This window comes from Salmo salar, chromosome 19, assembly GCF_965601325.2.
Source record: "Salmo salar chromosome 19, fSalSal1, whole genome shotgun sequence".
NCBI lineage: Eukaryota > Metazoa > Chordata > Actinopteri > Salmoniformes > Salmonidae > Salmo > Salmo salar.
This window is the reverse complement of record NC_138309.1, coordinates 30,409,663-30,421,871: the sequence shown is the minus strand read 5'-3', so window position 1 is coordinate 30,421,871 and position 12,209 is coordinate 30,409,663. Positions and strand designations below refer to the sequence as shown.

Genomic DNA, 12,209 nt, shown 5'->3' with positions numbered 1-12,209 from the left:
TATACTTCCATTTCCTTAATTCCAATAGTATATCAGCATTTAGAGTGTAGCTATCGAGTGACCCTAACATAACATGCAAACAACATACTTTCTCCTCATATTTTGCACTGACCAGAAATGGAAACATTTTACTTGGCCTATAAGAGTAATGCAATAACATTGCATTAAAAGAGGATGCTTTTTGCGGTGCAGGTCAGTGCTGCTGTGCAGAGCGGCTGTTTTCCTTGTGGTCGCTAATGGGCATTCGAAATTACAGGCAGGAGAATCGTGCCCCACAGGGGGACTGGCCTCCTCAGTGGAGTGGAGCACTTAGACAGCAGCTTGTGTCTGGGAGCTCACATGAGGAGGAGGAGGAGGGGGGAACTCAATGTCACGGCCTAGCCTCATAATTTAAGAAACCCTATTCCGTATCCACTGTTAAGTGAGCCTTGGCTTGGCTTCCCAACCCCAAGGCTCCCCTGTGGGCATCTAACGCGTGTCGCCCCCAGTGTGAGTGTAGGTGGATCGGGGAACCAAGTCTCACTACTAGGCTGAGTTGGTTACCTCCTCTCTTCTCCCCAGCTCTCTGCCTGCCCAGTGGGAGAGAAAGGCTGGGGAAGAGGAACAAGCGCCAAAACACAGACGGGAAGTAGTAAATAGGTGAGTATGCCTCTGCAGAGCCACACAGCAACAGAGTGCTTGTTACATCCCTAATAAAAAAAAATGTGCAGGAATTGTCCATGGGCTAGAGTGAAAAACGTATTATTCTTTCAGAAAATATAGTAAATATGAATATGCTTTTTTTTTTGCTTTTTTTTTTTACTTCTTCAAATGTATTTGGTCCTGAGTCTAAAGATTGCCTTCGGGCCTAATCCTTCTAATTTGAAGTAAATAAAAGCAGTAAGGCTGTCATGCTGTTTCCCTCATCTCCCTCCACCTATGCTGCTGTATAAATATTCATATGAGAAATGTGCCGCTGTCTATTGATGGACAACAGTCTTATTTTCTGCTTCAGTCAACAGTGCACATTTGTATTTCTAAATTGTGGTGGTGGTGCTGAGGTCGTTATGTAAGGCAATTTTCTGCCTTCTTAAGAGCCAGCTCTCCTGTGCATTAATGAGACTCCCTCCCTCCACCTCCTAACAACTTGAGCTGCTGAGGAGCCTGACTACCGACAAGGCCCTACTGCTAGCACTAGACAGCAGTGACTACCGACAAGGCCCTACTGCTAGCACTAGACAGCAGTGACTACCGACAAGGCCCTACTGCTAGCACTAGACAGCAGTGACTACCGACAAGGCCCTACTGCTAGCACTAGACAGCAGTGACTACCGACAAGGCCCTACTGCTAGCACTAGACAGCAGTGACTACCGACAAGGCCCTACTGCTAGCACTAGACAGCAGTGACTACCGACAAGGCCCTACTGCTAGCACTAGACAGCAGTGACTACCGACAAGGCCCTACTGCTAGCACTAGACAGCAGTGACTACCGACAAGGCCCTACTGCTAGCACTAGACAGCAGTGACGCCACAACACATAAGACATCTACCCCCAGCTGCTCATTTACACACTTTCTTTTTTAAGGGACACATTAATAACAAATTAATTGAATCCAGTGCTTTATGGAAAAAGATGCTGTATTTTAATTCAGTAGTAGTTACTGCGATATGACCATATATCTTTGATGTTTGTATTAGGTCTATGACATCTTTTAATTCACTTCTAACACTATTTTTGTTCACCAAAGAACATTCGATTTTCTCATGAAATTTCTGAGCGGTAAAGGACAATTTCATAGACTTACATGAGTCCTGTTAGATATGATACTATCATACTAAGAGCTATGGGCATGGAAATCATGGGTACATTTAGCATGCTAGGGGCATGTCATCTTAATTTACATTTAATACACTGTGGAATTATCCAGGGCTGCATGAGTAAATTAAGCAGGCGTGTACCTGATCTGGAAAATCAATTCATCGATATGCAAGAGCCATTTAAAACACACACAAAAAAGGAATGAAACAAATTGAAGGGTGCTGATTCTAACAATGGTTGACATAGGCAAAAGTGCGCTGCAGCGGAAGACAGTGACACGGGTGTTTTGAAGGGGCGTCAGCTGGAGACAAAAGCAGTTGAGATGGGCTGGAGACCGACCGAGGGTAAGGAGGGAGGGAGGGAGTGCAAGAGATGGGGAGAGTGCAGACAGCCAGGCCCCTGAAAGCCTGTTGTGGTGGGCAGGGCCTGACCTTGGTGACGATGGGTTTTCACGAGATGGCTCTAATGAAGCCTGATTGCCAGGGACTACTGAGGGAGCCGAAGGGGAGTCAGGAGAGAAGAGAGGAGGAGGAAGAAAGAGCGAGAAAAGGATAGGGGAGAGAGAAAGGGCTCAGGTAATTGCAGCACTTGTGGGTCTGATGCCCCGCGGTCCTGTGATGTCGGGGTGCACTGGGGAAGAGAAGGAAGGAGAGAGAGGGAGAGAAAGAGATGTCTGCAGACGTTTTGGTGGTAAATTGTGGAGCGCTGGAACAGGAGGGAGGGAGGGAGGGAGATAGAGAGAGCAGGGCTCTGGGCAGTAATTACCCCAGCGAGTCTGTGGGATGGAGGGATGGAATAGAGTGGACAGGCCCAGTGTGGAGCTCTGACAGGGACGGAGGAGAGGAAAGCTGAGGACTGCAGGGGGGAGGCCAGGCAGACGGCAGGAAGCTGACAGAGGGATGGAGGATGGAGACAGGACATACTGTAAGCCCTGAAACCACAGAACTAGACACCGCTAGACACTGTGCCAAGGTTAAGGGCTATAAGTGAACACATACCCACACACACACAGCATGTGACAGGACAGCCCTGACCAATACAAGAGGTACTGTAGGGCTGGCGAATACAGGATACTGTTCATAAGCCTCTGGAAGATGTCACTCACACAAGAAACAGCAGATAAGGCTCAGGCAGACTGAGTATTGTACCTAACCAACCAGACAGTTTGCGTTAAGAGACATTCTACATTCTTGTTTCTATAGAAGAACAGGAAAGTGGAGAAAGGACATGTGAGAACTCAGAAAAAGAAACTAATAAAACAGAAATTAAAGGAATAGAATGTGAAAAGAAAGAGTGGAAGAGAGTGATAACATATGGTAGAATGTGTGTGTGTGTGTGCATGCAAACCTGTGTCTCTGTGCGTGTGTGTGTGTGTGTGTGTGTGTGTGTGTGTGTGCGCGCGCCTGTGAGTGTGTTAGCGCCACCGAATGGCGCACAGGGGTCACGAGGGCCTGGGCTCAGCGAATGGAATTAGAGAGAGTTGATGGGCTGGCCTAAGCCTCCCACTGCCACGGATCAGTATGTAGCAGCCTCTCTCTCCCTCCTCTGCCTCAACCCTGCCGGGGCCGATGTAACTCAGTGGACTGGCAAATTACACCAGACCTACAGCTGTAGCCCGACATTATGATTAATTTGATCAGTAATTTCTCCTGTTTTTCATTTTAATCGCCGCGACCATTCTGCTGTGGCAGGTCTTTCAGATCTAATTAAGATCAATTCTGGTGTAACAGACTTGGCGAGCGCCGTCAAATCCCTGAGCTCTGCTGGGCATGGAGAAAACCTGCACCTCTATTCAATCAACTTCCAGCAAATCCAGCCCGGATCCAGCAATCAGGCCATTAACACACTTAAGCAAATTTCATAATCTCCCTCCCCGTCTATTTGTCATCACTGTGGAGGGAGGCTGGGGCCCCCTCTGGGAGCGCCTGGAACTCAGCATGCTGGAGTGGGGTGGGAGACAGGAGGTAGTAATGTAGTAGGGCTGGCTGCTGTGGTGGAGACGCACTGAGGAACGGGAGAGTGAACCTCTCGTTGTGCTCAAAGTTAAACTGTGGAGAGTCCACCAGTAACCTAGGCTGTTAGGCTACTCTACTGAAACAAGAAGGGAGTAACAGAAAACAGCAGCATCGTTTCTCTTCATCCACTCTAATGTTGATATTAGAAGCCAGTGGATGTTAGTTTCTCTACATACAATGACTAGCTCGGACTGTTGATTCTATTCTAAAAGGTTCAATGTGAGCATCATCTCCCAGTGGGGGACAATTAGGAGAGTAATAGTATCCTAATGACTGTTTGTCTATCTGACACTCCCTCCGGTTCTTAAAACAAATGGTTGAATGGCTGAGTGGTCTTGTGTGTGTGAATAATAGGTGAACAATAAAAGGGCTGTGATCTGTACTACTGTGCATCCCAAATGGCACACTATTCCCTATTTAGTGCACTACCTTTGACAAGAGACCTATAATCTAATGTGAGGACTAATTATGGCATGCCTTGGCTGTATAGATTCCCAATACAACACTTTTGTATTTTAGTCCCACATGGCCAAAGCAATAATGCAAAATGCATAATGAAAATGTACTCTAAGGCCAATTATGGTTTAGAATTCTCAGAGGAAAGGTTTAATGTAGCATGCATGCATGCACACACACACATACACGCACCACCACACACACCCCCACACGCCCACACACACTCAGGGGGTTACAGATGGGGACTCTCCCCGGATGGAGGCCTCTATGGATTAACCAAATTGATGCTCAGTGACTCTTAACTGAAAATGTAATCATTGACCTGGGTGTTGAGGGTGGAGGGTGCAGATGGATGGAGGGGCCCAAATCATATTGCAGACTTGAGTGTGTCGAGACCTGGGCAGGACTGCTTTCAGCAGAGACGGGTTGTGTCCCAAATGGCACCCTATTCCCTGTGTAGTGCACCCCGGTCAAAAGTAGTGCACTACGTAGGGAATAGAGTGCCATTTGGGACGCACCCAAGAACTGTCCATGGAGGGACCCTCACCAGGTGACATAGCAACGCCCTCAGTGACAACCCCAGCACTGAGCCAGAGAGAGATGAAACATTTCACACCCAGCCTGCCTACCTCCCTCTCACATCAGCCTTAATACCATTGGACGAGGCAATATCTTAATGATTTCCTCTTCGGCTCCCCTCCAGGGTGGTCTATTTATCTATATATCTGTCTATCCCCAGTCATTATAATCAGGATCTCAGCTTCTTTATCCAATACAAGCCATGCTAAGAACAGGGTGTGATTGTGGGGAAACTGGTGAAAGATGTCATAATAGCACTAATAAATGAGGATTTCTCATTTTAATAAAGCATTAGAATGTATTGTGAGTATGCCAGGCACAGGCAGAGATTGCTCTCTGTAGCTCTGCTTTCAAAGAAGTTCTATAAAAGCCATGCTTTCTAAGACATTCCTCAAACAGGCTAAAATATTCAGAGAAGAAAATGGGGGGCTTTGCTTGACTGTAATGTACTAACATTAGAATACTAATTTACTCTAGAAAAAAACATTATTGTTAGGCTTTGGCCCTTATGCTAGGTGTGTCTGAGTGGACCAGTACTTTGTGTTCATCCCAAATAGCACCTTGTTCCCTATATAGTAGGGTTGGGAGGGATCCAGATTTTCATATCGTCATATCGTCCTTCTCTCATCCCGGGATTTACGGTATTACCGGCTTATTACACAAGGGGGCGGCAATAATATATTTTTTTAAAGCCAACTGAGTGTCTATTACCAGAATACTAACAGAATTTGTACACTTAATAGTGAATTTCCATGGAGGCTGCTAACTAAATATGCTAACGAGCGCAAACGAAAAAATTAATAATTACAAAGACACGCAGTCCAGCTCAAAGTTATACACATATACTGTAGGTAGCTACATATGCCATTTTTGTTACGTTATTACATTTACAAGCGAATGTGAACGAGAGATATTGTCCAAATGAACAGTACTGGCTTTAGAGCAGCATGTGTACACACTCTAGGGCAACGGGCCTGCCTGCTCTGCTCTGAGGAGCAGATGGGCCGAGAAAGGAGAAGAGAAGAAAACGTAAGGAAATCAAAAGATAGGCAGCTGTACAGATAACTCATCCAAAGGGCTTTGACTTCTCCAACACGGGGGTCGCGTTAACACAGAATTCTAAAACGCATATGAAATATCTTGCTGCGTTTTGTAAATGCAGATCTAAAATGCTTCTTATTGGAATTTCTGCTCGGCTTCAGACTAATTTTGTGCTTCAGTTGCATTTCTCCACTCAGATGAGAATTCACTAATGGGTAGTCTATCAGCAGGCAGCACTCTGACTGATGTGGAGCTACTGTTCTCCAGTACTTTTCTAGGTGTAGCCAGCCTACTTTTCTCCAGTAAAATGCAAGATAAACTTTGAGCAAAACATTAGGAAATGTAGCTGGCTACATTCTTTCTATGATAAACAGAAATATGATGGCCATGCATAGTTTTTGCAAAAAAGACCTTGCTTTTTCATTGTAAGCTAATTTAGCCTACAAGTATGGCTGCCTGCCAAATAGCGTTGCACTTCTGTTGTCATCTGATGAAAATGAAGCTACTTTCAGATTAATGTGTTGCACTAATGTGTTTTCTGTGAAGGAAAACTATAGTTGCACGTCCCTGATCAGTTTATTGAAGCAACAAAACACACTTGACTTTCAATATAAAACTTAACCCCTGTTGATACACAGCTGGAATCACCTGATCCTGCTTTCTCCCATTGTGCCATTTACAAACACACACGTGACTGGCTCAACTGTTCTGGGGAACTATGGTAAGCTTCATAATGGAAAATAATGTGAAAGTGAAATGAACGCAATCTGCTTTATCTTCTAACATATTGCATAAGTTGACTGCAGGTATTTACTTAAAAAGTAGCTACAAATATTAAAATGTATAGAAAAACTTTAAAGAAATAGTTTCAACGGTTTTGACGGTATTGAAAAACCATCCCGTGGCTATTTCCAAATACCCCAAATGCCCAAGCTTACTATATAGTGCACTACTTTTGACCAGAGCCCTATGGGCCCTGGTCAGAAGTAGTGCACTATATAGGGAATAGGGTGCCATTTGGGATATGCGGCCTTTGACTAGCCCAATCTACCGTCAGCGCTCAGGGTTCATTGCCATGGCTGGACTGTGGCTACAGTATATGGTTGGCATCTAGGTCTGGGAGGCAGGCAGCAGCTAGCCAGCCTTTGGAGGTCATTAAATGCGGGCGTTTGTTTTTCCTGCTGAGTCTCACTAGGCCATGACAGGGCCGGAGAGGGTTGCAAGGGGGGAAACAAATGGCTGTACTCATCCCGGCCTTAAAGAAGAAGGGTGCAGCGCCACAACCCAATAAGGGCCTGACGCTGATGAATGTGGCTGGGGAGAGGGAGGCGACCCTGGCCAGGCTCCACCAGAAATGAAACCACAGGGATATAAAATAGGTTATTATCGTCAGATGGACAGAAGGGGGCTGAGATTGATGGACAGACAAACTGACTGAAAAGGAGGTCGGATGAGGGAAGGGAAGGGCAGCTAAGCTAAAAAGGACTGATAAATGTTGATGAGAGCTGGGATGGATAACATGATCTATCCGAGATGGATCAGCTGAAAAAGTTATGCATGATGGCTCGAGACTCGGGGTTTAGTGTGCATTGAAGAAACCTCTCACTGTAGGATGACCTTGTCAATGAGATGCACATTTTATGTTCCCCACACTGACAGCAGAGCTGCCTGCCAGGAGTCAAACACTGGGTCTTGGTTCACATCAAGTATAGAACAGAGTACCTGGACAAACAACGTCTATTAAGTAGGCATCAGCATTGTGTTATCTCGAGGTTGGCCTCCGTCTCTACACAAATCGCACCCAACAATAGCATATCACCACTAGTAAAACAATTGAAAAACACATCCATTTGCTGAAGTTTTGTATGACGGTGTCAAAGGTGCAGCAGCAATGAGCAGTAAGGTCTACATAAACCACTATTCTTCCAACTTGGATAACAAAGTTCTAGATCATTTTGTGACTAAACCATTGGCGTACGCTAACAGGAGGGGGTAAGAGTGAGCTCACCTGCAGTGGCATGGGTGGGGTGACGGGCGAGGGTAGGCTGCGGGCCGGCGATTGGTTTTGCCGGAGGGGCGAAGACTGTGGCGGTTGGCCAGAGCCAGTCATGGAGGTGGTGGAGGAGGAGGCGGAGCCAGGGGAGGGGACCGAGACAGAGGACTGCTGAAGGCTGGGCGGGGTCATGCGACCCCGCGATGACAGCTGGTTGTGAGCGTGGCTGTGGGAGTGTTGATGTTGATGTTGATGTTGCTGATGGTGGTGCTGTTGTTGCTGATGGTGGTGCTGTTGTATCTGTTGGAGCTGCTGCAGGTGCTGAAGCTGGGAGTTCAGGGATGAGGTAGCTGAAGAAGGAAGAGAAACAGAAGCAGAGTGTCAACCTCCTGATATCATCTCCATTGTTATCATCATCACCGTCTAAAACTAGTCAGAGGCATTCCAAAGCTATTGTAAGACATTCATGTGCAATCATGAAAACCAGCAGTCAGGTTATCATACTGAAAAAGAATGGTCACGCCTCAGACACACGATACATACTAGGTGGAGGTGTGGAACGATGATGTAAATTGGTCAGCTCCACAACAAGGTCCTGTAGTATTTTAACTTCTACAACGGACTTACAGAACCACTTAACTTCAAGTTAGAGGACAAAGCAATATACATTGATTGACATAATTGCTCTCTCTAGAGAGAATCTGTTCAATTTCACGCAATGAATGCCACGATCTTGGGTTTAATTGCGGAAAATCTCCTATGAAGAGCCATTCATCTTGACTGGACATCTTAAGAAATCAATCCATTAACTAATTGGATTCAATAATGGCATGCCATTATCCTCATTTCTAGATTTAAATGTTAATAGATTTCATGCACAGTTTCAGTAAAACACACAGACAGTGTTGTTTCAGAGAGACAGTCACGCATACTCGAGTTTGACAGGGGAACAGGACTCCCGAATCTCGCGGGATTCTGGCAGGAATGGGAGTAAATTTCTAGAGTCAAGATCGAGACAGGATGGGACAGGATCAACAGTCAACTGGAACGGGCAGTACAGGAATAGTTATAAAATGTTTTTATAAAAATATAAATATGTCATGTGTGGAGCATTTCATGAAACAACAACTGTGTAGGATTTATATAGTTTACTTAATAAACATTTGTTTTAAATGTCATTTCCCCTCTGCTCCTTCTGTCGGCTCACTCCAGTTGTTGCCAGTCACTAGGGTTCAGATGCCATCCTACATCAGTAGTCTAAATGATGAAGCGTTCAAGGAATTGCAAATGTCTTGTTGCAGCCAAGGACCCATCACTAACATTAACATTAGAGCCAAGGAAAGAGCGATGTTTTAGCAACATTTTATGGAGTTGTCTTTGACAAGGAAGGCTTGTAAAAAATGCTGCGGTTTAATCAAATAGGCTACCAACCGGAGAGCGGGAGAAGCGGCATACATGTACTCCTAACAACTTTACTGTCAAGCCCAATTGTTAATGTATTTAACTAAACCCGTATCATCTGAGGTGAAGAGCAAAATAGAAATAGATTGATTTATGCAGTACTGCCACTCGGTTTTTATTTTGTATGTTCATGTTGTAAATGTTCATATGGTGGCGCAGCGGTCTGAGGCACTGCATCTCAGTGCTAGAGGTGTCACAACAAACAACCTGGTTTGAATCCAGGCTGTATCACAACCAGCTGTGATTGGGAGTCCCATAGGGCAGCGTGCAATTTACCCACCATCATCTGGGTTTGGCTGGTGTAGGCCATCATTGTAAATAAGAATTTGTTCTTAACTGACTTGCCTAGTGAAATAAAAAAATAACGTGGGCAATGCTCAGCTGTAGGCTACGTATTTGTGCTGTGCTGAGCAGACCGTCCTGCTGTGGTCTCTGTCCTCATCCTCCAGCCTTAATCGATCGTCATTTAGAATATGCTCTTATCCAGAGCGATTTAAGCCTACAGTCATTGCGTTTAACTAAAATAGTAAAGACAACCACATATCACAGTCACATATTACATTACTGAAATTATTTTCAATACTTCCTAAACAAGCACAATAGCCAACATATTTTTGACTGCAAAAACTCGCATGGGATGGGACAGGAGTGATTTTTATCGGGAAGGGAGAGGAAAGTTCCGGGGTTGTAAGGGTTGTAGAACTGTTGCGGAATCAGGACAGTACAGGGAAGAAATTGACAGGACAAGATGGGAAAGGAATACATTTTCACTCCCATAATACCTATCGTACATTTACAGTGCATTCAGAAAGTATTCAGACCCCTTCACTCATTCCACATTTTGTTGCGTTACAGCCTTATTCTAAAATGTATTAAATTAAAAACAAATCCTCATCAATCTACACAATACCCCATAATGACAAAGCAAAAACAGGTTTTTAGAATATTTAGCAAATTCATAAAAAATAAAAACAGAAATACCTTATTTACATAAGTATTCAGATCCTTTGCTATGAAATTCCAGAAGGACAACCATCTCTGCAGCACTCCACCAATCAGGCCTTTACAGTATGTTAGAGTGGCCAGACGGAAGCCACACCTCTGTAAAAGGCACATGACAGCCCGCTTGGAGTTTGCCAAAATGCACCTAAAGACTCTCAGACCATGAGAAACAAGATTCTCTGGTCTGATGAAACCAAGATTGAATTATTTGGCCTGAATGCCAAGCGTCACGTCTGGAGGTAACCAGGCACCGTTCATCACCTGGCCAATACCATCCCTTCGGTGAAGCATGGTGGTGGCAGCATCATGCTGTGTGAATGTTTTTAAGTGGCAGGGACTGGGAGACTATTCAGGATCGAGGGGAAATGAATGGAGCAAAGTACAGAGAGATCCTTGATGAAAACCTGCTCCAGAGTGCTCAGGACCTCAGACTGGGGTGAAGGTTCCCCTTCCAACAGCACAACGACCCTAGCACACAGTCAAGACAACGCAGGAGTGGCTTCGAGACAAGTCTCTGAATGTCCTTGAGTGGCCCAGCCAGAGCCTGGACTTGAACTCGATCTAATGTGGAAAAAGTCAAGGGGTCTGAATACTTTCCTAGTGCACTGTATTCAGCGCTTCTATAGTACAGTATGTGATGGCACAAATTTGTAACCATTGACTCTGAAATTCCTTGGTTCTTATTTTTTAACAAAGCCCTAAGTGACTGTATAAGTGACTGTATAAGTGACCTAAGGCATACAGCATTTTATTCTTATCAGTCAGTAATTAGAATGAAAAGAGTGCAAAAACCACACGAATTCTAATAGCAAAACCAAATATAAAGACATGCATACCAGTTGATTTGACCGATACATCACATTTCTAACTGACCCACTCGTTCTCCAGTAAAAGGAAGGAGAAGACTACGCTCTGAGACGTAGAACATTTGGCCGTTCATTTGACTGTGAATCTACTTGACTTTGTTCCTTGGGAAGAGGTACTGGCGGTGTGGTGCACGACCGGCACCATACAAAGATCCGATTGATATTCAGAGGGCTCTTGCCACTCACTGTAGGTCTACCTGCAGCCTAAGACCTTGTTTTTGCCAGTTCTGGGACTACGTGTGAGTGTACTAACAGTATATTGCCAAAGTACTATTATCTACTTTCTATATGTTATGAATGCTATTTTAAGCCGTATAACATCAATGTAACCTATAGTGACAAGGCTACTGCAATAGTTGTTTTTCAGCCTTAAAAAACAACGAGAGGTCTCGAGAAATTGAGAGAATAACAACAGATCAATGGCACAAAAAATGGTGTTGATTGGCGTATTGATAATGCAACAGAGCATTCGTGAATAGAGGGGTAGACAAACTTGTATACGTACTGAATCATTGCACTTCACTAATTAAACCATGGGCTGTTTCATAGTGAGATGAATAAATAAAACCTCAGGGCAGACATTTCTTTGATTAGTCTGGTCGCTCTTGGTTCTGGACAGGCACATGCGAAAATTTGATCAAGACCTCCCCCTTTTCCTCAGTTCTAAGTAGCAGAAGAAGAATGCCAGCGAAGGAAGCTAGTGAGTACGTCCCAAATGCCACCCTATTCCTTATAAACTGCACTACTTTTTTACTAGAGCCCTATCGGACCCTGCTCAAAAGTATTGCACTTTAAAGGGAATAGGTTGCCATTTAGGACGTGGCCAGTGTCTCTGGGCCAGTAAACAGCAGCAACACTTTTACATTTCTTCTACCTCCTGACACATTGACACCTCTCCCAAACCCCACCATGAATTATATATCATCTTGGGCTCGCGAAAGCCAAGAGTCCAATTCTCACTTGAAATGTTGGGGCAAGTTGTCTCGCAAAGTATGA

The 12,209-nt window shown here is 44.7% G+C and overlaps 1 protein-coding gene across 2 annotated transcripts in view; it reads right to left on the bottom strand.

The window, feature by feature from the left end:
* LOC106578684 (POU domain, class 6, transcription factor 2) overlaps window positions 1-12,209 on the bottom strand; it is a 148,447-nt gene that overhangs the window by 60,866 nt on the left and 75,372 nt on the right. For both annotated transcript variants that reach the window (XM_014157779.3, XM_014157781.3), the window contains exon 6: window positions 7,900-8,234. In XM_014157779.3, the coding sequence (XP_014013254.1) occupies window positions 7,900-8,234 (335 nt within the window). The remainder of the gene's footprint in view (window positions 1-7,899; window positions 8,235-12,209) is intronic.